Here is a 27,437-nt window from a genome sequence, read left to right as displayed (position 1 = left end):
TGAGGAGAAAAATAAATATTCGCATGGCCAGTTATTCTCTGGAGTCCGAATGCCGATCGTCTGTATTATGGGAAGGTATAGGAATTATATCATTTCATGTTGCTTAGACATGAAGGTAGCTACGTACCTTATAATATCGTCGCTGTGTCCGAGGAAGAATCTCTGCGAATGTTCCCGTGTGTTGAAGACGACGCCCACCCCAGCTACGAAATACACGACCTCTTTGGTCGCAGTATAGTACAGGTTATTTCGGCACTGATGGCCCCGATACCCGTAAACCCATTCGAGTCTCAGCTGGGAGCCTGGAGCTGTCTTATCCTGCATTTTCTGTGTGAATCCTGACGCGTATATCCCCAGAAACCGTTCTTGAGCACGACATTCATCTGTCCGACTATCACCTAAGCGCCATTTTGATCCTCAATTTTGCGCTACCGCCAAGAATCTCAGTCACGTGACAGAGATGCCGACCAATGGCTGTTGCCGTTTCTGCAGGTATGAATGCGAGACTGTTGCCTCACCTGAGGACACCTTCCACATAGGGAAACCAGTCGGTCTGTAGGAATTCAAAGCACAAATAAGAAAAACCTTCTTTTTTGTACAATCGTCTTTTATGCTGCACATTCACTCACGTGGCCGACATTGTATCTAATCGACATCTGTTGTCGTATCCGTGCATTCCCGGGCTTCTAGTAGCCACGCCTACCATCGTGAAGCAACAGTGAAAGTGAAATTCGCAAAAATCTTTCAATGAAAGAAGTCTGTACTGTCTTAATCTTAACCTCGTACCTGATATGAAGAAGTTACAGTTTGCCGTAAGTCGCAGTGCCTGTTTCACTGGGCAACAGTCTCCACCGGAATCTCGTTCGCACGTGTGACTCGGTCCCACACCGGGCTACGTGAGGTCCTACCACGGTTGCCCAACCACGGTGAATCCCAGGACATTCCTCTTCATACGAGAGCTGTATTGCCACCCAATAGCCCCGTCGTCATCCTGATGTGCAATACATCCATTCAAGCCATCGTACGGCCGACATCCCTTTGATGCTCCCGCAGCCGATAAGCTGCCGGGAATATTTTGGCGACGTTAATTTCGCCTTTCCTTCTCTGTGTTTGTCTCTCTCAGAAATGGTGCTGACTGCATTCAAAAGGGCGTCCGTTAGCGGTGATGTCATCACTCCAGCCGCGCGCGCGCTTCCCAGGGAAGCAGAAAAAAATCAATAACTATTCATGGCGAACTGACGGCTAGAGAAAACCAATATCACATCGGGTAATTGCGTCTCCCCGTGCTCCAATCACCCCCCTTTCGCCCAAAATATCATACAAGTATGGATCACTTTTAATATTCTTAAAAAGAAATGTGCTTCGGGTTGCGCTTTTTTTTTCTCGCCTATATTACAATGGATCGTTGTAAATTTCCATGGAGCCACCGCCCTCAACAGAATGCCGTTGGCCTATGCGATCGCACTCCCCACTGTGCTGCATTGCCGGGAGCTATATCACTTTATTATGGGCCTTGCGCAAAGTTATATGGAGAGAGACCATAACGCATCCTGGCCTTGGAACGAAATTACCCTTAATTGCATTTCTGTGCGATTTTGAACCGTCTGGACCCTTGATGGCGCGGAAAAATGATGTTTCATCCGGGAGAAATATCACTTATACGTGCTGCAAACTGGAGTTACTTAATAATTTTCCCCGACGACTCACACTGCGTGCCATTTGATGATATTTTAAACCACTTTCTGTCAGGCGCTTGCCTTACCGAATGTGGCGCACTTTGCCCATTGAAAGCTAATGTTTCTACACTTTTGTCGTCGAATTGTAAATGACACGTTTATTGGACCATGAGCAACACTGAGAGAAAGCTTAGGCAGTGGCGATATGCATGGCATCCACCTCCTTTAGTCCCCATGGCGTAGAATACTCTGAAGTCCAATCAATGAGGTTATATGTTCGGTCCGATGTTGATATTTTCGTGAAATTTTACACAACTCATGACAAGAGCAAGAAAGACGGTTTGCAAAAAACATTTGGAATAGAGTAAAAGCAGTTTAACCTAGATGTTAACCACAATGTATGTTTGAAATTTATGTATACCTGACTTATTTCTTTCCTCTTCCCTTTATTCTGTTCGACGAATACACTACATACAAGCACAGGCGTAAATAACTCCTTAATCTATCTAATGAAAGTAAAGACAAGATGGCATTCATTTACGTGTTGAGTTGTAGGTTCTACTGCAAGATGACACGGACTAGTGGAAACGCTTTAAAAGACGAGTCTCCGTTTACTGAGTGATCAATTTCACTGTCGGTTCGGTAGGCCCATTTTTCAAAATTGAGAACCATATGGCTAAGTGAATTACTGCGAATTAATGTGACCCACATTTCACTACTCCCCTGAAGCCGTGGCTATGGCTTTCAGTGTGATTTGATTTGTTCACTGATGTGACAATGGTATGTCCATACGACGGGAAGCGGCACCACACTTTAGTTATTACAGAGGAATGATGTCCGAAAGTTGCAGTTGCATAGTCATATGTTGTAGGTATCAAAGGTCGAGTTATAAGGCGATTCACAAACTGATTGATTGAACAATTGATTGATTTTTGGCTGATTGGTCAACTTATTGATTGTTTGACTGTTCGACTTAAATAGTGATTGACTGATTGGGCGATCAATTGATTGATTGATATGTGATTACGTGAATGTAGTCTAAAGACAATTTTCTCATCGCCCCACCCTATCCCATCTATCAGGACGTATAAATCATTCAATCAACATTTGTAGACTCCTACATTCAAACACACTGCCATGGCACTGTGAGGTTCGTTTCAAATTCATAACGACCAGCTGTTGTTACAACAGCCACTTAAAAGTTTCATGAGCACCACACAAAGAAAACATTGGGAAAGTGATACAATTGTAAGGAGTGAGAAACACCCCCGTTTAGAGTAGGTCAGTCTGGTGACCCAGAGAGGTCAAGTTTGCACACGTCACGACATAAGCAATATACAGACCCGAGTTCTTCCAACTTCTGAGTCCAGTCTCTTCAATTCGTATGAGTGTTTACTCCCAGTAAGTCACAATCATAGGACGAAATATCAATAAGTATGTATTTACAGACCCGAACTATGACATTTTTCTTGTGATATCGCTGGCTCGAACAGAATCATGGCTTGTGTTTTGGGACATATGAGAAGAAGAGGGCGTTTGGGAAGGAACTCCACATTATGACTATCCACATTCCACCGTCCTGCTGCTCTAGATATCCCCTCCGATAACAGACCATTAAGGCATGACGGAGGACTCATTATCTCATAATAATGTACGGTAATCTTTCCTCCGCACGACGGCACTCGATTCCCAGAGTGACAGATGTCCGTCACGCTCCCCGGCCCCGAACGAGCAACTCGTGTCCAACTGGGCAACGCCCATCGAGTGATTCAGAATAATAAAACAATACTAATAAACATGCAGCATCGATCTGTGAGCAACTCAGACACGTCTTGCAGTCACCTGACGTGAAGGTATCGCACAGGCTGGGCCAGGATCATAAACTAAGACGCTGGAAATGTCAACCCGACAGTGTAGCAAGGAGACCAGGTGTTCTTTATGAGCCTGGGTCCTTTGGTATGGACAATGCCGCTCACTAAGTAATGTTGAATGAACCTACCCATCTGTTTTGCAAGTCACCTTATGATTTAAAAGTGTGTTCCACATAGATCTGCTGCTGTGAAGTATCGACTGGGAAGAGGCTTGGCTGCTATGATAGCAGGCATGCCGGTAATATGATTTATTCGGAATCAATTTCTATTGAGTGGACAGCGGACGATTCGGAGAATAAATGATGATATTTTGTACCTCGCACTTCTCGGACAGAGTCTGGACAGTAAACGAGGACATTGACTTCATCGTGGCGAGAAAATAGTTTATTGACATGAAGAAGGACGATCCAAGACGTTCTTGTTGCAGTGAGCCATGAGTCCACATCAATCAGGCGAACTCCTCGGGAACATGCCGCCGAGCTTGAGGCGCTGTCAAAACCTGCATGATTTGTCTCACATCATACTCGTTCGCTGCAGACTATGGGAGGTTTTGAGTGTAGATTAGAGAGATCTCAATAATTGTTTCATTTGCAACACGGATAACGCCACTGGAATGCTCGCAGTAGAGATGGGCCTATTCTGGAATTGGTCATTGTTGAGGGGTTTTTTACTTAATGAGTACATTATTTCGGACAGACCTGTACCAGCACAGCCGGTTATCCATGTTTGACTTCCAAACCAGTTTGTCTTGATCTTACATGTACTAGTAAGCCCTCGGAAATACGTTTTCTTTACCGTTCCCATCCTCTATGTAGTGATCTGTCAGTAGAAGAAGACACATGTCTTGTTCTGACTATCGCATTCGATTATGTTGTTTCTACTACACTCTACCTTGATACTGAAGAGAATAGTCTGCCCCTTTTCTGTCTTGTTGTTCTTTTTATCTTTGTGTACTGTGATCTCTCTGTTTTGAGATAAACGCACAAGGCCTTACCATAGCATCATCTGTCAAGCAGATACGCGGCTCTTCATTTGAAAACACGAGATTTAAAGATAAGGCATGCCTAACGTATCTATCAGCTGTATGAACTATAGTAAACTATGTTTATATCGCCAACATCTACAGAGTATGAATGTTGCTGCTATCAATTGGCGGGGGGAAAACGAACGTTTGAACGATACTGCTATTTGCATCACTGCTTGAAGCCGACATTCCCAGGTTAAAATCAAAAACCATATTGATCAATGTAAAGGTCTATTTATGCGAGAATACTAGATAACGTGACATTGTATGGTAATATAAAAAGCTATGCTGTAATTTGTTACACATTGAAATATTCCAACATGAACAAACACTATGCAGGATGATTGCTTCATTCTTACGCCAATATGAAGATCATATTTTTTTGCACGGTGCCTTGCTCAATGGTTTTCCACATCTCACTTATCTTAAAACGCGCCGCTTTCATGTAAAATTCATCATTGAGAAGACACTTCTTCATTATCAGTAAAGCTAGGGTCATCGGAAATGCAGTCGAGTGTTAGACATCAAGAGCTATTGAAACCTAGACAAGGAACACTGTAGGGGGAAGAGTGCCTGCCGTGTGTCCATAATAAAACACATTCATAGTTTATGGGTTTCATGGATCATAGTCCAAACAAATAAAAAAACGATATAGTCTTGTTAAAAAACAAATTTACCAGATTTGCTTAATAATGGGGCATGTTCATCTATTTACCATTTCAGGCCGTCCTTTGACCACTTTGTTGGCCGGTTCCATGGTGATTCGGTGCGGAGACAAACAGCATGGAACCATGCAAACAGCGACAGCCAATCAGCTCCATTGGTGGTGGGGATGGATTCAGATTGTGTAATCTTTTAACTACAGACGCCACAGATCATAAAAGATACAAACAAATTCAGTGCGAGTAATTGTTGCATTTTATAGTTCCTCTTGAAACTGTTGTGACCATTATCAATATTTTGATATGGTTGCCATCGTGAAAAGGTAAATATTCTAACGTTTTGCAATTCGCAAGAGTATGCGATTGGTATATTCCATGGTTGCAACATACACACTGGTCAGGCAATCAATTAAGTACCATTTGCCTCTGCCCTGCTTCTTCATGACGGATAGCTCCTTCCCCGCTGACTGTTCTCTGGAAGAATTACCGGCGGTTGGCAGAGATCCTAGATTAACGTTTGCCAAAGTTCACACCTTAGCTGTCGCACGTGGGGCGGTCCACAGAGTACTGACCCGGCTCCTCCTGGAAGGATTCCCAGGTATGATGGATGTCCGCGCTCCCCAATCCATCTACCCTCCAGATCTTCAAATCGGTGTTAGGAGATTTCCTTTGTAAGCACGCGTGGTGATGGGAATGTGAAGGTTATGGGAGGGGAGGAGGGGATCGATGGGCAATGAAGCAACAATTTGTACTTCGTAGCATTAGTTATATAATATGTTGATATGCTTTCTTGGAAACCAGTTGACATTTACGACCCAGATGTACAGATGTACAGATTAGTCTTTTAAAGTTCAGTAAATGAATGACGTAACCGTCACAAGTGATGCCTTCAGATATTTCCGGTGCCTTAATCATCCAAGTCTGATTCTGTTTCGCATCAACATGTCCCATTATCATCATACATGTCAGATTCTGCTCTCCGGCTGAATTTACTGCCGCTAATCTGGACAACCGGGTGATCGGAACAAGAACATGCTGCTGTGATTCACACGGGAAATTAAATACCAGTCATTTCATCACCGAAAATGCATTCTCTCAAATATCGGAAATCATCATTAAAGTTGAAACGCTGAAATTGCGTTATCTTGAGCAGCGCAAATGGGGTAAAAATTTAGGTTAATTTCACTCTCAAACAGCCGGTATTCCAGTGGTATCTGGAATGTAAGTGAGGCGTACAGCAGGATAGGTTGTGACACGCACCACGACGGGCACCACCAGGAGGTAACATGGACCCGCATATCCTGACACAGGACCAAATGTATGTGCTGCATGTCCGTGGTCCATTTAACTTTAGGATCAATATGTCAACGAGCATCATGTATCTGTCATCAGACATCATCCATATATGATGGGCAATTCGACTGCTGGACAACCACCCACATAAAAACTGCTAGCAAGTGGGCTACATTTAAAGGTGATAATCCTACCGTTTCGATTGATATACGTGATAGAAGACCGTTCGTTGTGGGGACGGGGGGGGGGATGGTTCCACAGACCAATTTGGACAAAAAATTCTATCTTGTATTATGTAAAGCTGCAATTAATTGCAAGATTGATAGGACTGCAAGTGCACGTATTGATGGCATCCGTATGCTGATTCCTGGTACATGGTATGAATAAATGATGCGGGTGATCTGTACCACGCCCTGACGTCTCCTACTCGGGGTGTCTCCTGACCTGATGCACACTTGCAGGGGCAAGTAGATGGGAGGATTCGGGCCGATCGGAATATAATCTTCACATTTGATGCTGTCTGCCTTCTCTCCGAACTGTCTTTGCGCAAGGCTCTTCGAGTGGAGAAGAAAGGAAAAGCAGATACTGGGTGGATGGAAACGCAGGGACCTCCCCAAGTTTTCTCCGATAGCAGAATAAACCGGAGGATCGATTTGCCGCCATGATTAGTCACCTGGCCTGTCAGACTTGTTGCAGTTTTAACGAGGAAAGCGGAACATGATCTGATCGATAAACTCAGCAAATTGCAACACGTCAGCCTCCGTAGATGGAGCCGATCTGATCTCAGTGCAGTGACATCCAACAAGTATGCTCACATAGGGGCCGTGTGTGGAAATACAAGTGTGCAGGTACAGAATATATCAAAGATATTATCGCCTGTCGCAGTATTGTGATCAAGGTTTAAGGTGTTGCTCACTATACGCTTGAAGTTTCTTAGGTCAGTTATAAGACTTGCGCTGACGCGGATGACCTTCCCAGTAGAATAGCGAATTCCACATTACACTTGTGGTCACCATGTAAGAAAAAAACCGAAAAGAATATTCAATAACAAATGATTCCATGTAACCTCTATAGACAACTTGGCCTTTTTCCAGCCATTTGATTTTCTGGCTTGGTTCCATTGACTCATATGCCTATGGACTTTAGAAAAATGTGACCTTAAAAAAGTTAGCTTGTGACTTTGACTCTAGTCTCCTTGGTATTTTCAAAGAATCATTAATAACGCTCTAATTCTTGGAAGGGGAATTTGAGATGTGCTCCCCGCCTATCGAGCAGAAACGTCAGTGCTACACACTTGGAATGTAAAATGAGGTTTCTAACGCCTTCCCCCGCTGCTGGCGGCTGTTTACAGATATTCTGCCTCATAAAGACGATATGATCCCACTCTTGGGCGCAATAAAGTTTGATCCATCAACCACTTATCATCATTAAAAGCCAGTATTGTGCTGCAGAGATTCTGACAGCTCCATTGATACAAATTGTGGAGGAAAAGCGCCTCATGGCGAGATCAACTTGCGCGTGAGTCTGTTATCCTCGTTGCAGTATAGTTGTACTCCGCAAGGTGGGCATGTAGTCTAGCACCTGGCTTCCAAAACGTTACAATCATGTTTCTAACAGCGACCATGCAATTAAAGGGAAAGTCTCTGGGGTGTAGCTAGCAATAACAAAATTCTATAAAAAATGGTACATAGAAAACTAAAGGTAAAACATTGATCAGCAGGGACAGATAAGTTTACCATTAAACTATAAAAGATTTTATTCGGCTGTATAGAGAGAAATGTAACTATAAAAGATAACTACAGATAAAATGATTGCCGACAAAGGAGTTGTTTTATTTTTGCTAACATTGATTGCCACGCACAGTGACAAGTCATCTAGCCCTTAAACTATCATCACTTTGTTTTCTGAAGCCGATACGCTTTCGTGGTGACTGTCCGAATACAATATAGCATTGTCACCTGCCCAGCACTGCCCCTCAGGCGGACTGATTATGAGAGAAAACCGGTCCAACCGCACCTCGCCTGGAGGACACCAGCGCAGAGTAGGCGTTATGTCGAGTACGTGCCGAGTCAAAATGGTCACAGCACACCAAGAGTCCAGTCAAACGGACTAACAACGCTGAAAGGAAACGCCTTCCATAACTTGGTAACGGTCGACGCCTTCATCTGACCGCTGTGACAGCTACGCACGCGTTATGGTACATGGATCGCGTGCTATTGGTTTGAACGTCGTCATAAACCCTGTACGTCAACTGTGCGTGAAACACTCTCGGGACCGCGCATCTTGCCACACGCGGGATGGTTGGACTTGTAATTACCCTGGTTTCTCCCGATGTCATGCACTGAAAAGACCTGGAATGGGTAATCTCTAAGACGGTTTTAACGGAATGCCCGAAGCTGCACCAGTCTGTACAACGATGGCGGGGGAACAGGTGTTAGAGCCAGCATGCAACACACGACCACCCCCGGAACTATGCCGTTTGGACTCTTTCAACTCCGAGTTCGAGTCAGAGACCGACTCGCTGAACAACAGTTACGGCAGCGCCATGTCCGTGAGCGGCAATGGCAGCTGGGCTGCCTGGAATCTTCCATTTAGAAGTCCCAGAAAATCTGAGGACGAAGATTGGCCGAAGAAAAGGAGATCAACCTTCTTGAGTAAATGGCTCGACACGTCAGGGGGAGAGCTGGAACTGCCCGAGGTAGGTGTACGCCTTAACGTTCCCATGGGAGCAGTGCCCGAAGGCGAGACAATACAAGTTTATCTCGGCTTAAGTTGGCACAAGGACTACCGCCCAGTTTTATCAGACTTGGCGGAATCCCTTCTCAGCCCCACCGTTTACTTCGGACCTCACTTCGGCAAGCTGAACCTGCCCGCCACCCTCGTGTTCCCACACTCAGCTCTGGTGGAAGAAGACGAGGAGGGAGAGGGAGGGTGGAAGTACAGGGTCTGTTACAATGAAGGCATCATCTTTAACACACAAGAGCCTGAGTGGTTCGATACAGTGGGAGGTGAGGAAGAGATCAGACCTGACGTGGACCAGGGAACAGTCAGCATGCAGACAAGAGTTCCAGGTGCCTATGTCCTGTTGGGAAGAGAAGAGAACGATGACGTCCTGATCTGTAAGAGAGTGAAGATCATCGCGTATCTTCACCTCATCAGGGCCAAAGGCATGGTCAAGGTCAGTTCAAACATGCATACAATGATGAAACGATTTATCCGTCTAGAAAGACCAATTTGTCTAATGGTCATATTGACAGTTGCAGCTGTTGTTCATTGATTCAAATAGAAAACTATTTCTATCTATTGTGTTTTCATTATGTGGGCTTCTGTTTATATTTGACTAGAATTTGGCAAATATACTTCCTACTTGCTTAGTTAAAGCTGACATCAAAGCTAATGCTTGAAGTAAACTTAAGGCTTACGTGTATCGTCTGTAAGCAAATAATCACACACATACATTTATGGGTCAGATTGCGATCTTAAGATCTCCAGATGTCATAAAAGGCGTCTTTGTGTATCTCTTGTACGCGCACTATTAAGATCCAGTCACTGACAACGCCTAGGTGGAATGACAACAGTAGCTGTTTGCTACTGTACCATACCCTGCAGAATAATCTTCGCTGCCAAGAGGAACTCAGAAGTTACGATCAAGTACACTGTAACATTCCGTACTTCCCGTGTGTATATAGACCGGGTCGCCATTGTTCTCCTGTAGGTTCAAAGCCTTTGTTGTTTTACGTGGCGCCATGACAGTGACTATAACAACGACAACTATCCATTATCAATTGGAAAGGTCATGTGTCACGGTTGGCTCTCTCATAATCCTCCTCCTTTGTGTTAGAACCATCATCGTAATCGAGATAATCCTGTGTATTTCTGCAGTGACTGACGTACTTTGTGTGGGCCCTTGATACATTCTATGGATGTGATATGAAGGGTAAAACAATGGATGTCTAAAAGAAAAACACACACTTGTAACAGTTTGTTTAGCTTTTGATTCACGAGTTGTGTCAGGAAAACACATACTAGTACCCCAATATATAGGTAGTGTGAGTAAAACTATCAGTACATGATGAGATGTCAGTCTTTATGGCACTGCCCAAAGCCCCAAACTAACAGGTCTGCACTCATTGCAACTTGTAAATGGTCCATGGTGTATGCGATATAACTAAAATGTCCTCTCAAAAAAAGTGATAGAGCCACTAGAGTTACCTCTAGATAAGAATTACAGCACGTTGTACATTGCAAAAATATTCAAGATCGTACAATTACCTTTCCCCTCACAAAACTTTAACTACCTGTACCTACGAATCTGTTTATTTGCCGACAAGGCTCATTCAAACGCCAAGTAGCACTCTCTTGTAATCCTCAAATGGATGTTTGTGCCGCTATGTATATTGTGATATATGGCTCAGTACAACACGAGACAGTAGAACCCCGGGTGATCCATTACTGTGTGCTATCAGCGTGGAGAAATCTTGCCACCTCGTCTATTGGGTACGAGGGACTAGATCGTCGTCGTACAAATTGTATTAAGAGCTTGCTCATTCCGGAATTGTCAGCGATATTTACTCACAATCTGCTGAATTATCTCCCCACAGGTCAAAGTGTACTGCACTGATGCCGTCCCGGGAGTCGTGCAGGTAAGGCTGATTGATTTACAGAAACATGGGGATTGATTGATGTAATGTTGTACTTGATAACGTGATATGATTCATCATTTCTCAAAACACAATGTCACCTCCCTGGTTTATCGTTATGAGTCCCTCACAAACGTTTGGTTTGGTTTTGGTTTGGTTTAACCAACCAAAACAAACGTGCCGGTGAGTTGGACAGCAGCCTGTGTTGCACTGCTTGATTGGACATCACAGACCCGACAGGGAGACAGATCGTCTCATCTGGGTCTTGTTTGAAATGTAATTGTGCCTAGATGAGATGAAATTGTCTGTGGAAGTTCCAGTGACAGAAAATTGGATTGATGTGTATTGGCAAGAAAGAAAAGAGCCCAGGGACGAAGAGACCGTTATTGAAAAGAGTGGAACAAAGTAACGTAGAGACCAGCCTTGGTAGCTTTGGTCGCGAAGGTAGGATGTGAATAGAACCATAATGAATGAAAAGTGACTGGATGATGAAAAAATGGAGGATCAATAAGATGAAACGTGTCAACCATGGAATATGGTCTTAGAATAACTTACGTTACCTTTTCTACAACAGATGATCTATCATCGGGCACACGATCCCCAACCCGCCACGCTGACTAGACAGTTAAAGTGACTTCACAGTTAACTTTTGAACATTAGGTCCGAACATAGATGGCACTGTTACATTACTCACTGGAAAGACAAACCGTACCGGTCGTTATTGCAATCTATCCCAGCTTATTGTACCGTTTTGGCAACTTTTCCCTTTGGTCATCTGACCTTACAAAATACAATGATGAATATATCATTATCGTTTAGCACACTACAAGATGTATTTGCTTTCTCCTGGGCAAACTTGTGGTGCTTGTTTCTTATTGTGCAAAAGACAAAATCGTCTATTGACCGAACTGACTGAACAGAGGTAATTCACTAGGTGATTTGGTGGCCCGCAGGGAAATCATGTATACTCCCGTGGTTATATTGTGTACTCTGTACTCGCAGTTATCTTGGGATGGGGATGTGTTTTGGGAATTCGAAGATGGTGCTTTATGAAGGAAACCATATTGATGTAAAAAAAGTCATCGATGGATTGTTTGAATAAAGACAGATGACATTCATATAGTATATGAAAGCAGGGACCATTACTCAGGGATAGCTACTCTTCTCATGTGCTTTTACTGCATGTGGCTCGGAACCTAGTACCAGGCAGGCGCATATGCATATTATGTTAATATGAATTTTTTTCTGACTTATACATCATTTTGTTTCTCAGGTGTTGGAAAAGAAGGAGGCGACACGTGGTACGCTGGTTTCCATGACAACCGCCGATTCGGCCTTCTACAACGACGGGTCCGAGCTGCGCGTGCGCATTAGGCACAACCTGAAGCACGTGGAAGAACATAACCCTACCAAACTGAAGAAGGTGAGCCGTCTCCATTTCCTACTTTCTGCATTGTTGGCATAAACCCTGCAGGGCAGGACCTGCCTTCCTAACGCAGACTCAATCATAGAAATTCCGAGCGTTCTCCGGGCTTCCTAATTGGATGACATTTCTCTGACAGAACCGATTGTCTGGTAAATCAGTTATACACAGTTGAAGTTATTAGACAGTCGACCCCGACAACCATAGGTGCGTTCTGGGTGAAACAAATATTGGTTTACGCGATGAAGTAATCGATTCTATGCCTTACGTTACCTTGTTATAGAGTCACATCCAATACCGCAGGTATACTCAAATATTCAAGCATTTGTCTCAGCTGCAATTATGGCTAACGGCCAGGATGGGAAAGTACTCTCTTGTGATCGTGTTTTCAACAGAACAAAGTGTACGAGGGAAAATGTAACCTGCGTCCCTTCTTAGATCTAAGATTTGCATTTCCCTCGTACATTTTGTTCTGTTGAAAACATGTATCACGAGAGAGCACTTTCCCATCCTGGCCGTTAGCCACAATTGCAATGCCGCATGCTAAAAGAATATGCTTTTATCGATTTCCGCACTTCAATCCTGCTGTCGTTCAAAATTACGGGTTGAAGGGAGTCGAACGTAGTCTTATAGATTTTTAGACACTTCCGGCTAATACTAATAGTTATAATTATGTCTTACTGTATTTTCCCTTGATAATAGCTCAATCCACTCTGCTACTGGTTTATAGATATCGATTTTAATGTGTTGTGGAGGCGGAACCCCGTGCGACTGTTTGAGTTGTCTGGATATCAGCAATATGATAAGTATCGACCCGGCGGTGCTGCGTGTGCGTGATAGATGTCTCCTGACACCGCGCACCTGTCGGCGCTGTCTCATCTCTCCCCGACAGCGTTCCGCACGTCTCTATGGAGTCTTCACATTTCTGAAGTGCGGTGGTTTCATAACTCATCCCGATGGGCCAATAACGACCCGCGCGTCAATATCTCAACCCGCACTGTCGGACTAGAGACAAAGGGAAGTGAGACGACACTGTAAAACAGAGTCATTATTGGTAATAATAGTAAAAAATATGGAGGATGGGAGTGGGGTGTAGAACTGTAGTCTAGATCTCTTGCTCCATTAAATCACATCGGCAGGCAAAATGTAATAAATGTTCTGTAACAACTTGGTACTATGTGGATGGCAAGCTCTATGACCTTTCATTTCTGGCCTTACTCACACATTCATTTCGTGTCGTTCAAAATGCATCGAATGAAGTAACTTTATCGGGACAAATCAGCGATGCAGAAAACGTGAACGGAATGTGATATTACACACTACTCAAGAATGCGTCAATGAAAACAACGGGTTGGTATCGGTCCTTGATTTGGGAAAACAAACATACATTCCCTGTAGACTTAAGCCAGAGACCAGTGGCTGTAAATATTACGATCCATTAAAGAGATTACGGCGGAAATAAAACGAGTGTCCCATAAAGCCTCAACCTGTAATATCTTTCATAACATGCTTCGTTGCAAGTTTATGAGGCCAGATGTGTGGGTGTGGGCTCAATCACAAGATAACAGGGACCGTGCGGTTGTATTGTTGTCATTAGTTTCTTAGATGATGTATGTGCAAATATTCCTACACAAAGTGCGAGAGTTGGTATTCAGCATGTGTCAAATGGGTAACATACACACGATTGAATCACCGAAAATGAAATGATATCTTCTCTTGGAAATGAAATGATATGATATGATATTATGAGATGTGAACTGAAAAGGAGAAACATCAGTTGATAGGAAAGAAAACAGCTATTGTAAAATCACGTGCTTGCGAAATCGTGCCTTACTCCTATCACTCGCACCCCTCAGGTTATCAGCTACAAGTCCATCTGGCACCAGTCATCTCCGTTCTGTATCTTCAAGTTCACGGCTAAGGAACAGTCGGAGGTGGAACACCTGCGTCTGGACATCCGGGCATTCCAGCACGTGGACGAGGACGCCGACGATTACGTCAAGATGACGCTCAGAGTCCCGTCACAGGTAGCCGTCATACCATGTACTATTGATTTGGGATTTATGTATAGTGGTGGCGCTGATATAAGTTTGTAAACTTGAGTGCGCCAACACTTCGTTTGTCACGTCTTGTCTGTCTGATAACTTGTATAAAAAAGGTACATTGGAAATGTGCGTAGATTCTGCGAGATTTTTCAAAAAGATTATCTCTTATGTAATATGCCTAGTTTCGATAGCGTCATTCATGCCCTGTGTTTAAAAAAATAACAATGGGAAACCATTTGGTGCCCGATAGCCATGAGCCTGTGTAAAAAGGCAACCGAAAACTACAGCTGCATTTCTCTTCACATTGTAAATGGCATGTCTTTTACCGTAAAAAAAGTGCATTTTTGCCATTTTATTGCAATAAAGGCACCATGTGCACAGGCATGCAAGAATTAACATTTGTTTAGTTAGTGATTGCCCTGAAGAACACATTGCCACATTAACATAATGGATGGACAGCCACTCCATTGGAGTATGGTGAGTCTACATGTGCAGGTTCAGCGTCCTTTGTTGACGGGCTTTCCTCGCCTTTCGCATACACGTGATGAACAAATAGTAGATATACATGAAGTTAATAAAAAAGACATGGGTCGAAAATCAATGAACATGATTCTAAATTGAGATTTTATCATGTTCTGACCGCCATTATGACCTGTCCTTCCTCTCAGGAGAGACAGACATGTCTGATCTGTACATGATGGCTATGATATTCCTCATTAACACATTGATTGGGTCTGAACTAATCATCTCTCGCATCAATACGTGATTAACACAGGTCAAGCGATGTGTGCCACATCATGCATATATCACTGGAAATCTCGGGGTCTTAAGTACATGTTGACCTATATCCATTTCGTCACAAACTATGGGACAAAATAACAAGTCCCGCAAGAAATATTAATTTTGCAATTTATACATCGTCCAGATGTAAAGTAATTTTCAAATCTCGACGAACTTTGCATAACATGATAACAATCGTTATAATATATTCATAACGATAATTCGGTACTTCTGCAACGACGTCCATGTATATTTCTAATGAGGCTAAAAAAACACAACATCACAGATTATGTTGGCTGTACATGATAAAAAGTATATCAGAGGATTGGAACTCTCTCTCCACTCCAAGTGAGATTATTTGGACGGTAGTTTAATCTAGTGAAAACCCTGTTATCGCAACCCAAACAGTCGATGAATTAGAGTACAGAGGACAGTGAGGGTCACACGGCGTGATCATATCATCTTCAGCCCGTGGTGCACAGTCAATATCAAGACAACCTGCAGCTGCTGAGTGGTTTGGAACTGGAAATCGATATTTGGTTCCCTACCTTCATTGCTGACAAATCTATCTACTGCCAGATACAAGCGATCCGGTTTGACTTACAGTGTATTGGAGTGGTACAACAGTCGTGGACGATCGAATTTGATTATCTCCTTGTATATGGAGTCGACAAGGAAGTACCGCGAAGTACACTTGCGCATTGCGGCAGACGTGATGTATGGCTGGGTACTGTAGCACGACGAGCAGCATAGCGACAAGTTGGAGATACACGACGATTTAGTGTCGCCAAATATTGACTCAACTAGGTACATTTCTAGTTGTAGCATTCAGCTAAGAGCACTCAAACTGCTACTGGTTTCTAGATGGAGGCAGATGTGTGTGGCAATCTCACGGTAGAACAGTTGAATTGATTTAGGTTACAACACTTGTCTCAAAGTTCATTAAATATTTGAACCACAACTTTCATGCGAAATCGGCTCCTAGCAAACGTCTTTTTGAAGTGACTATTCCATTCTGTCTATGATAATGATGGTACTCTCTGTTGTTCATTCATTCAGGACTCTGATGAGGAGGGGACAGTGGTGGGCGACGCTTCTCCTACTGCCATGCTACATACACCTGATCAGCTTCAACAGGACAGCACACCGACAAAACAGGACGAAGAAGAAACGATGAGTAATGAAAGAAGCCGCAGTGACCATGAGGTATATACTTCAGAAACAAAGTCTATAACAGAGTCAATAAACAAAGTGGAACGCCAAACCACCACTGAAACGAAAAAAGTTACGACGGTTGACAGACAAAGTGAACTTGTAGATATCACTTCTATTTGTAAAGCGGTCGAAGGACTCAACAATAAGATCAAGTCGGATGGAGAGGACACAGGAGACAATACGAAGGACTCTGACGGACAATCTGATAACAGTAAGGACACTGGATACGCTACCAACCCGGGCGCTATGAGCCCCAAATCTACACACAGTACTGACGAGAATTTCAACAGGTCTTTCACCAGTAGCTTGAGAGTGCAGGGTATGGAGGGGGTAAGCTATACCTCCCGGATGGTGGATGCCAGGGGTGCGGTACTGCGGCTTCCCAGCTGCGGAGCTGAACTTCTCATCCCACCGAAGGCGATCCCCGATGGCGAGCAGGTTCTCATCCTGTTGTCTGTGAGCTGGGACACCGCGGACCGTCCGCGCCTGGAGCCCGCCCAAAGTCTGATCGGACCGGTGGTGCTGTGTGGCCCGTCGGGAGTCCAGCTCCAGAAGGCAGCTACACTAGTGTTCGAACACTGCGGTCTCCTGAACAGTCAGAGCACGCCAGCAGTTCTTGCTTGTGAGGAAATGTCTATTCAAAACAAATCCTGGCGCCTTCTCACCAATGACGCAGAAAAAGACGACCAGAACGCTGTGAACGTCCGGGCCTGCTTCCTGAAGAACAAGTGTATTGTACACATGAACAAGATCGTGTCCTTCGCGCCGATAGTGAGGGGATCTGACCCAGGCAAGACTGTGCGATTCGTGGCTTTTGGGCCGCAGTTAGGAACATTTGAAGATGTCAACATTCGCGTATACTGTATCAACGACACGGCGGATGCTTTGGAGGTGGGCACGTTTGTTTATTGTGATGATCTTATGACAGAGGTTAACATTGTTCTCCGACTAAAAAAAACGTAGTCTGTCCCGTCCCACCCTCTTTCAATCTCCATGTGACTATATCATATGTTCTGGTAACTTGTTCTACTTAATGTTGCTTTTGTACGGTAGAGTACCATTGATTGTCATTATTGACCACTTACATTAAAAGACACGTATTATCTTACTGTAGTGCATACGGCAGCAGGAGGGCCAGGCAGGCCGGAGACAGTGCGGCGGCCTGTCCATCAGCTGTATGTACCCTGGTGACAACTGTTGTGTACAGGCTCAGGACCCCGGTCCAGGATGGGCCTTCCGCGGGTTAACACAGCAGGTAAGGTGGATAATGGACAGTGGTGGTAGCAGAATTTGTAGGTACAGGGCAACGGCAGGGTAAAACAATGCATGCATCCATAATTGGAAAGTAGGTGTGACATAGAAAAATGGTACCGGTCGTTTCTGATCAGAGTTCTGATGATGAGATAGCGACCACATGATGAAAATACAAACTATGTCTGTCTCGTAAGGCAATTTTTATCCATCACTTAAAAAAACGTGTATATGATACTTTAGACATATTATAAATGTCGAATTTTCTTTTTAGCAAGTAACGACGGATTCTGTGTGGCGAAACCAGTTCCCCGTGCGGACCTTTGTTCTGTGCCACACCGACCACAGACTGAAGAACCTCCACTTCAGGATGCACGCCTACCAGGAACGACGCCCCGACCCCACGGAGAACAGGATGCACGCCTACCAGGAACGACGCCCCGATCCCACGGAGAACGCTGCCTTCAAAGGCCGTTACCAAAGTATTGTTAACCCCAGCCCCAGACGGAAAGTCAGCAAGACTGGTAGTCAGTATGAGACCATAGCGTCTTGTTTCGGTAGTGAGGATAAACTGGCACCCCCGTGTACTGTAGATGGAAGCGTCCGAGTCAGCCCGACTGCAGTGGTGAGGGGGATAGGTCCGACGTCCGTGGTGACATGGCAGTAACATTATACAAACCGTCCTAAACCCCTGATATTTTAGAATTGGTAAGCTCCTACAGTGAAAGTTTACAAAAACTGCCAAAATGATAGCCTTCTACAAGTAACAAGCTAGGATAGTTCTACTTCTCTCATAATAGATGTGGATATAAATGTATGACACATTCTCTTACTATACACAATGTGGCTTATTGCTGTCTATGGCATGTGTAGGCCTTGTTCATCGGTAGGAAATGTGTGAGTACTAGAGAGAATTAACAGCAGCTACTCTCGACGTAAATAATAGACTATGGACAAAAACCACCACAGAGATGAACACTGTTGCCAACTACTTTTTATTAGTCAACAACGGCACGATATACAACATTGAACTGTTAAAATGTACATCTATATGGGTGTCTTCTGTCGCATCCATAGTAGTAAAGGCCGACAAATTAGAACACGCTGTCACCTTATGATAGCAAGTTTACTCAGTACAAATGTATTGTAGTTCACAATGTGAGCTCCAGTAAGTGAAATACTACACGATACAAAGACCCTTGACGTGTCCCATGTGATGTATAAAATAAAGTATTAAAGAATTCTCAAGTCGCATACATAGAGCCGCCAGCGTCCTATGTCGCCCATACAACCTTCATCATTACTTTCCACCAACTTAAAAATTATCAAAACACCATAAAACAATGTTTCTCTATTCTAGTTACATGTACTTGAATTTTATATCTCTTCACCTATATCACACATTTCCAACTTTCTGTTCCTTGCTTGAAAATATGTAACAACCTGGTAAAATTTATTTCACAAACATCATCGCCATCTCCATTAATTCATGGACCCACCAAATGTTATATTACGGTCTGAAAGTAGACAGGAATATTTCTCTAAAGCGACAGCCAAGTTGCAGCCTAAGGGCTGGACTACTAGGCCTGTTACATATACAAAGACATTACGAAAAGTATACAATGGGGATTCTGTAACGCTCTTTTGTAAGGCAACTACAGAGGTATAAAATACAAAGTGTAGAAAGATGGTTAAACTGTCAGGATCGGAACACGACTATAATCTATTCACAGTGTTTGCGAGAGACGATCAGATGAGATGTTTTTGTTGGCCTGCTTCGCCGCATCAGTCTTACTCTGCCCCCACAGAAGATCGGGCAGACTTTTGGATCGGATGGACACTTTGTTCTTCAAATTCATCAGCAGTGGCCATGGGGCTGTGCTTTTCTCAGGGGGAGCAGAATTTTCCTCGGCGTCTTGGTTAATTCCATCTGATTCTGTGGTTGACTCACCGGTGGGCGGTGCAGAACTGGAGTTGACCTCTTCCGCCTCCTGTGTTGCCTTGACTACTTTTGCCTCCTGTCTCCGACTACTTCCTGTCTCGTCCTCCATCGTAAATGCTAAGTTGGTTTCACCTCCTGGGCTCCTGTCGTCACTGTGATACCCACTGTCCTGGGTTCTCAATGTCTTGGGCACAGTTATAGAACTTGGATTGTTGCCCTGCGTGGCTGGAGCGTTTTCGAGAGTGATGCTTGTGGTTGAGGTCATGGAGGCGTCCGTCTCTTGCCCATCTCCCAGTGACCTGTCTCCGGACACTTTCTCCACCGTTGTGCTGCCGCACGATGTGCCGACTGAAAATGCCTGAGTTTCACTGCAATCACCAGACCTATGAGGCCCTGATGCAAAGACAGCAGAACCCCCAAGCACTTTCGGTGTCGTGTTGCGATTACTGGATGTTCGCCTGTCGTCATTGTTCCATATCCCGGCAAATGGTTGTCTATCAGACGACCATTGCTGTTCCGTACTATAGTTGCCCTCAGGACAGTGGTGAGAAGATGCCATCATTGCTTCAACCATCTGCTGCGCCCTCTCGTGCCCGATCGCCGCAAGTGCATCCCTCAGCACACGTAATGAGTCTCCCCCGTGTTGTGCAACCAGGAAGTCCAGCATCCGCCTGGTGGGGTCTCCTCGCTGCTTCATCCACTGTAGAAACTCAAACGGCAGATGCAGAGTCTCCGCCACGCTGCGCCAGTCCCTCCCGGCCGGGTCCTCCACGTCTAACACCAGACAGAGCAGACCGAACTGGTCCTCGCGGGGAAACTGTGGCAGGCACCTCGGGGTGGGGCGCAGCTCAGGCTGCAAGCGGAGGAACGTCGACTCTGAGTCAAGAGACGCGACCGAGGGACGTTCAGGTGCCTGGGAAGATTGAATACCCTAGAAAATAAAATGATAAGTTGTGAAATTAGTTGAGCAATATAGTAATTTTAGTTAAACAAGCAAATCATCAGTACAATGTTGTTTGGCATCAGGATTTTAAAATAAACAAAAATGGACGGCATATCGATAAGGTGATGTATTACATTCCCGTGACACACAAACGCACCTGCCGGCCCCGGGGACACAGCTGTTTGAGAACGTCGAGACTGACAGAGTTGTCTGGGTACGAGACCTGCAGAGCCGTCACCCTGCAAGCCACGATCTTGGGAACGAGTCCTGATGGCTGTCTCTCGATGTCAAACGTACAGGACGGCATCTCAGCATGCTCGTTCCACAGGCTGGGGAAGGGGATGGTCTGTAAAGAAGCAAGCACATTGTCAAATTTGTGTAATCTGGTGTGGGGCTATTGAACAGCATAGACATACATAGACATAAAGATTATGTACAATACCGAGCAAGAGCCAAATGGATCAGCTGTAGAACAGGAGTCAGAATAAAATATCAAAATGTAGATTCCGATATAGTTGATATGATTTGTTCAGTACATCCATTCATCCTGACCTGTCTATCGCCGTTCAGAGCCAACCATCCGGGACGAAGGCGCTCTAGCACCACGGACAGATTTCCACCGTCTCCCGCTAGGTGGAGCACTTTGTCGTCACCAAGCTGCACCGCTCCCAGATACCTCTCCTTCTCTCGCGACCGCTGGGGGGAACGGATAGAAAAGTGCAATAATTATGACACTTTCTACTGGCTGTATTTCACTGTTACTGTGTTCTTACATGTGGTGTATCAGTATCTAATTGCCACAGATGTATTTGCAACGTCTAATCAACATAGAAGGGTCAAATCAAGCGAAATTGTCAATTCAAACACTTCAAGAAAAAAATATCAAAGACAACACTAACCTTCTGTTCGTTATCGTTGTCCTGCCAACAGCGGACCCTGAGTTGGAAGATCTCGGTGTCTAGAAACAAGGGCTCGGCGAAGACTCCCACTCTGAATCGCCGCCATTCGGGTTTCTCTCCCCCATCTTCACCGTCTGCACCTACAAGCTCCCCACTCACGTTGTACAGGGTGAAATGGTCCACAAAGATGACTGTTTTGTCTCCATATGCAAAACACAGGGCAGACGGGTCTTTGGTAAGGTCCTTCCAATCCGGGGTCACTCCAACATCAGTATTACTGGCCTGGAACTTGAACGACCACTTTTTCAAGTCCTCAGCGGGGTGTTTCAAGGTCAAAATCACGTGTGTTTTGAACTTCAGCCCATGTGGACCACATTGGATGACAGGAGGCGTCCACTTCTTGTCTGTCTCTTCCGTTGCAGACTCGTCTGCTCCACGGGCGTACATGAATATCTCTGTACCGTCCTGATCGACAGCATCCGGGGGTATGTACAGGTCCATCCCAAGATTTTCTAACGTCAGGTGCCCGCCTCGTTTGTCGAAAATTCCAGCGACGAATCTCGGTGTGGAGAAGTTGACTGCATCTGGCTGAACGGCCCCGGGATCGCCCACGATGCCACGGAACTTGGACAGCAGTTGCGTCAAGGTGATGTCTTCTCTATCGGCGGACTGACCACCCAAAGTTTTAGTCTCATCTCCAGTACTCTCTTTATCTGACGGAGCCCCTTGCAAGGACTCAGATGTGCAACGGGCATCTTCCTCACAATCGTCTTGTGACAGTTTCCTGTTTATAGCCGTATCTGACGTATCCTGCAGACACACTCTGGAGTCCCCGGATCCAACCGTGCCACTCGTAGCGACGCTCCACCGACTTTGGTTGTCCATTGTAGAACACCGTGAGCCGTCACTCACTATCCCGCTGTCGTCCGTCAGGTAACTGAAACGACACCCCGCCGCCATTTTGTCTAGGGCCTGTTGTGAGGAGCTCTGGTCCGGAGACCACGTAGACGAGGCGACATTTCCAAAACTAGACTGTACGTCACGTGTCTGCCGTGCCGAGGATGGTAGCGGCATGCGCACGACAGTACTGTCGGTCGACCTGGACTCATTGGAGACCGCTCCTTCACTCACGGTGTCGGGGCAGTCTGAAACGGTAGAGCTGTGGTCGTCTGAGCGACCCCCGGCTAACACAAGGCTTGGGGACACGTCCACTTCGTCGTCGCTGTCGTTTGTGAATGTGGCGTTGTCAAGGCAGATGTTTCGGTACAAGTCGCTCATAGACGTCTCTTCTGGGCCTAGTGGGATAGCGATGGTACTGACACTACCGGCTTCATAGCAGGCAAGGTTTCGCGTCTGAAACAGAAGTTTTTTTTTTTTTAATTCAAATATTTAAACAATAGCACAATATGACAAAGAGGTAGCGCACTCAAGTACAAGACTTATTTTGACGCTACCCCTTACATAAAAAAGCATACATTTTTACAAAGAGAAATTGTTTTAAGACATATCTTCCAAGCAGGCCATGTATCTGACATGCTACGATCGCCTTAACAAGAAACATTTACAGTTTACATGTTGGAAGTGCAGAGACATGATTCTGAATGCTGTTTTGAAAAGTTATTGAACCTGCAATTTATGTCTACACCTTTTCATAAATGACCACTAGTAGTGATTAAACAAGCAAACAGTTACTTACAGGAGACGAAGGTGGTTTTCGGGATTTCGACTGCCGCTTCTTAACCAGCCCCACCAAACAGCCCACAAGTAGTAAGGCCACAACAGCACCTAGCGTGAGGACCATCGGCAACATCATTGGCTGACCCCCTCTAGTGGACAGAGAATATGAGGACGTTGATGTGGTACACACATGACATATAATCAACAACTTTGGTCATATAGATTATATATACATGTATCATATAGGTTCAAAGGTTCAATCTGAGCCAAAGAAGGAAAGGGTGGATTTCTTGCAATAATATGAATGATGTAATAGTCCACGCATACCTGTTGTTCTGAGGCAAGGGGGAACAGTCGTCGGGTCCCGGTCCAACACAACCATCCTCACATGTGTTGTGACAAGGCCGACAAACAGAAGGGGTGCCAGGCGCTTGATAAGTTTTAGCCGGACATGTGTGGAGGCACCTGCCGCCGTACTCAAGGTGTTTACATCGGTAACAGTTCGCGGGCCCCGGCCCTGTACAGCCCCTCTCACATTCCTCATGGCACCGCCCGCAGAAAGAAGAGTCATCGGGATCAGGATAGCTTCCCTCCGGGCAGCAGGACAGACATGTACCGTCGAAGTTCACGTGTTTACATCGGTAACAGTCACGAGAAGTGTTGCCATAGCAACCATCCTGGCACTCAGAGTGGCAGTCCTCGCAGGTACCTCTGTTACCGGGAGTAACACCTGCAGGAGTGACCTCTGTCGGCGCGGTGGTGTTCTGCAGCGTATCATTACTAGTAATGGTAGCATTGTTGGTATCAGATGATTTGGTCTGAGCAGTAGGAAACGTATCATTGTATGAGACATTACCAATAGGTATGTCCGTGTTTACAATGAAGGTTAATGGTGGGCACTGCTGCACGCACGTGTTGTTATAACTGTACTGGCTACACTGCAAGCACTGGTCCAACCCTGGACCATAGCAGGACAAGCACAGTGGATGGCAGTCCGCCTGGGCTCCCACCAAAGAGACCTAAAGAATCATACATCGATTGTTATACAGCGTAAGAATTGATATTGACTTGGTCAATTAAACAAATCAACAAATGGTAAACAACAACATCAAATCTATTGTTTTAAGTCGTACTATACAGCTCAGTATATTTTTGTCCATTTCCCTCCAATTTCATGATTTTAGTCTTCATCCTACCCCCAGCTTTCTTTTTCTACTCGTCAGCTTTTCCCTTTTGTTGTTCTATAACACCGCGCTTGTTTAACTTTAAGGACTGTTGTGAACGTTAAATCCAAAAACCGGCTCATATCACTACAGGCTAGCTATGTAGCTTTTATCTATTATCCTGATTTCTGATGGTAGATATGTCGGCAACTTGAAAGTAGTGCTTCCAATGTGATGGCAGATTTTGTCTCGTTATATCTGCGTGGTTTAATAGGGTATATTTTGTCCCATGAAAACAACTGATCCAGTATGTACAATGTATACACACGTCATAACCAATAATTGGCATGGGAAAGGTCGGTTTCTGGCTTAGTCTTTTTACAGAGGTAACGTTAATCGTTATGGTATTCGATCTGCTACCTATTGTTGCACACAAAAGTAGCAATACCAGCATCTGTGCTGTGATACACAACTGCGATGGCTGTGGTGGTGTTTCATGCATGTTTGCTATGAATTATTGTAATTTGGGGTGAAACCTTGTGGATGATGTAAGACCTAAACATTAACCGTCTAAAATACATGCCAACTTATAATCTCCTACGAACGTGCCGAACGTAGACTTTGTCGTCTTAGCAAACAGGAAGAACAGGGCACTTCTCTTTGTTAGCTGCTCTGCTCATGTTTATTTTGTTACCGTTTGCCGGGTTGAGTGGAATGCCATAGTCCGTACGCAATACTGTGTGAGAAACATTATCGCCACACCCAAACAACAGTCTCAAAGGTGCTAATTTATCTCTACTAGTAAACCACTGTCACCACTTGTTTCTGTAATCGGCACGGATGGTTAGTCAAAGCAATTGTATCTTTCGTTTCAAAACATGTACTGTACTTCGTTCAACATGTATTGGCCAAAGGGAACAAGTCCAAAACGCAAAACGAAAAAAATGTAATTTTGTTTTGGGAATATATAGTATATTTGACACCACTTCTTTGCTTACCTAAGAGCAAGTCGTGACTTGAAAGCGATGCATTAGTATTATTATGGCCTGTCGATGAATAGCGATATTAATTTTTGATAATGTGAGTCATTCTCTTCAAATCGGTGTTTGTATTGTTACCATGGCAACGGGGTTTAGGTTTGCTACTTCCAGGTGAGAAAACAATCGATGAGACTACATATGGCCATCACATATAGTCGCGTGACAACAACACATTAGGGATAAATATTAATCTGTACCTTTCGTGCCAGGATCTGACTGTAACAAAACTGTAGGTTGTGATTCATTTTATTATGACTATGGCGTTCTGAATAATGGGGCTTGCAACAGCTTTTTCCATCGACACAGGGAGTAAACAATCCCAAATACAGGTGGTAGGGTTCGAACAAGAGTTTTTTTACAAGTTGAAGTAAGAGCAAACCTATAGTTATACAGAAATCTTACTGAAGCTCGAGCACATCATACCGTGTGTTTATGGGTATGATGCATGATACATGTGCACCTGTTACACTCTGATTCATACAGGTAGCAAGGTTTACAGGTTGCTAGAGCTCTATTTGATTATTTTATTTGGAGTTTAAGTTTATCTATACCAGTGGCAGTTGTGACAGGTCTTTCTACTCTTGTATATTTTACTCGCACTTGTTATCAATGCCGCTGTGTCCGCGACCCGTTCGACCCGAGGCTATAGGTGTTCACCGTAAGCACCCATTATTTACAGTCGTGGCGATGAGTCATCTTTTGTGTGCATTAGAAAGAAATCGTTTCATGATGTTGGGAACTTAGTAAAGCTTATGTGGCTTCTTGGTGATTGACATTTACTCCAGGTGAGTTTCTAACAGATTGGCATGTTGTGACTTTTACTTTGATAAGCCACAGATAAACCACCACACCCGACAGTTTCCGGACTGCTTGCAGACGACAAACAAAGCACCTGTAGAGTCTGGGCGGGCGGACAGGACACTTTAAGAGATCGCATGCAGAATAGCTAATGAAGAATAGCTCACCTGTGTGGTCCACGTGGCGCAAACCAACAGCAGTTGCCAGTGCATCCTCACCTAGCAGTTCTGGACCGGTTATTTAAACTCCGAGTCGATTTGGGACGCGATCTGGACTCCCATTCCTACTTCTCAGGTTAGGAATGTGGCTAATGCGCATGCACAAAAGTATTGATCGGGCAGGGGAAGTCCCAGCGTCGGCCTCGTGGAGTGGGATTCCATGGGTATGACGTCTGCCACAGGAGAACAATAGGACCGGTAGCGCCAGGCATTCTTTATCCTGTTACACAATACCATCACCACGCGACCGCCTTTTGTTATGGTAAAAAGGCTGGTTTAGTTTACAGGTCCAGGGAGATGAAAAATAATAATCTAAAATCCTATATCAAAGCGTGGTTTCATCTTACAAATTTGCAGTACATTTCAAAACTGAAGGTGGACAGAGTTGTGCATCATATACGTAGTACCCTTCCAACACACAGATCGTGAAGATGTGTCTCTCCTCTCGGTAGATTAGAAAATAAAACAGTTGTCATCATCATTTACAAATTTGCTTTTACTTTCCACATCTGTAGTGGCCGGTGACACAACATTCTGTCGTGCCTTCTTCTTTGATCTGTATTAGTATGCCTTTGAACTTGTTAATCGCACCTTTAATTTTCCATTCAAGACTCACATGTCGCACGGAGCAACAACCTTCCGAGTGATCCCTCACATGGCTACTAGACTCCCACTAGTATTTGAAAAATCTCAGATCCGGAAATTGTGAGGGTTCTACCCCTTACAAACACTGGATGATGACAAAAGCTAATAGAAGAGAAATCCCAAAGGCCTTTGGATGCGATGAAAGAGTCCACTGTACTTCAGATTGCCACCTGCTTTGATAACCAAAAGTTGTAATTCAAACCAATGTCGCCAAACGGCGTACACAAGTGTA

General features: G+C 44.6%; 3 protein-coding genes across 16 annotated transcripts in view; 1 reads left to right on the top strand and 2 right to left on the bottom strand.

Annotated features, from left to right (window-relative positions):
- The window catches only part of LOC118423528 (echinoderm microtubule-associated protein-like 6), a 56,354-nt gene extending 55,206 nt beyond the window's left edge, over positions 1 to 1,148 (bottom strand). For 9 of the 14 annotated variants that reach the window (XM_035831717.1, XM_035831742.1, XM_035831733.1 and 6 more), the window contains exon 1: positions 128 to 1,148. In XM_035831717.1, coding sequence (XP_035687610.1) covers positions 128 to 324 — 197 coding nt within the window. In that variant the 5' untranslated portion in view covers positions 325 to 1,148. The remainder of the gene's footprint in view (positions 1 to 127) is intronic. The other 5 variants (XM_035831806.1, XM_035831814.1, XM_035831824.1 and 2 more) reach the window with 3 other exon arrangements.
- A 7,399-nt stretch (positions 1,149 to 8,547) lies between these two features.
- On the top strand, positions 8,548 to 19,134 carry LOC118420814. Its single transcript, XM_035827831.1, has 7 exons — positions 8,548 to 9,704; positions 11,128 to 11,169; positions 12,440 to 12,589; positions 14,446 to 14,616; positions 16,474 to 17,520; positions 17,744 to 17,884; positions 18,155 to 19,134. Exons 1-7 carry the CDS (start codon positions 8,913 to 8,915, stop codon positions 18,545 to 18,547), a joined length of 2,736 nt encoding a protein of 911 aa, XP_035683724.1. The 5' UTR covers positions 8,548 to 8,912; the 3' UTR covers positions 18,548 to 19,134.
- Positions 19,135 to 19,607: 473 nt separating this feature from the next.
- On the bottom strand, positions 19,608 to 26,945 carry LOC118410837. Its single transcript, XM_035812717.1, has 7 exons — positions 26,510 to 26,945; positions 23,669 to 24,360; positions 23,361 to 23,490; positions 21,665 to 23,017; positions 21,318 to 21,461; positions 20,923 to 21,111; positions 19,608 to 20,753 (listed from the first exon to the last, which is right to left on the bottom strand). The coding sequence occupies exons 1-7, from the start codon at positions 26,552 to 26,554 to the stop codon at positions 19,608 to 19,610; spliced, it is 3,699 nt and encodes a 1,232-aa protein (XP_035668610.1). The 5' UTR covers positions 26,555 to 26,945.
- Positions 26,946 to 27,437: the final 492 nt, after the last annotated feature.

This window comes from Branchiostoma floridae, chromosome 1, assembly GCF_000003815.2.
Source record: "Branchiostoma floridae strain S238N-H82 chromosome 1, Bfl_VNyyK, whole genome shotgun sequence".
Classification (NCBI taxonomy): Eukaryota; Metazoa; Chordata; class Leptocardii; order Amphioxiformes; family Branchiostomatidae; genus Branchiostoma; species Branchiostoma floridae.
Note: the sequence above shows the minus strand (reverse complement) of the source record. Positions and strands in the feature narration are given on the sequence as shown.

Bases quoted from the DNA above. Each gene is read 5' to 3' on its own strand.
- LOC118420814 (XM_035827831.1), top strand. From the start codon at position 8,913: ATGCCCGAAGCTGCACCAGTCTGTACAACGATGGCGGGGGAACAGGTG. The intron at 12,590-14,445 runs GTGAGCCGTCTC...CGCACCCCTCAG, and splicing joins ACCCTACCAAACTGAAGAAG to GTTATCAGCTACAAGTCCAT. The intron at 14,617-16,473 runs GTAGCCGTCATA...TCATTCATTCAG, and splicing joins CGCTCAGAGTCCCGTCACAG to GACTCTGATGAGGAGGGGAC.
- LOC118410837 (XM_035812717.1), bottom strand. From the start codon at position 26,554: ATGCACTGGCAACTGCTGTTGGTTTGCGCCACGTGGACCACACAG. The intron at 21,462-21,664 runs GTTAGTGTTGTC...CGTTCCCCCCAG, and splicing joins ACAACGATAACGAACAGAAG to CGGTCGCGAGAGAAGGAGAG. The intron at 21,112-21,317 runs GTCAGGATGAAT...GCTTCTTTACAG, and splicing joins CTCTGAACGGCGATAGACAG to ACCATCCCCTTCCCCAGCCT.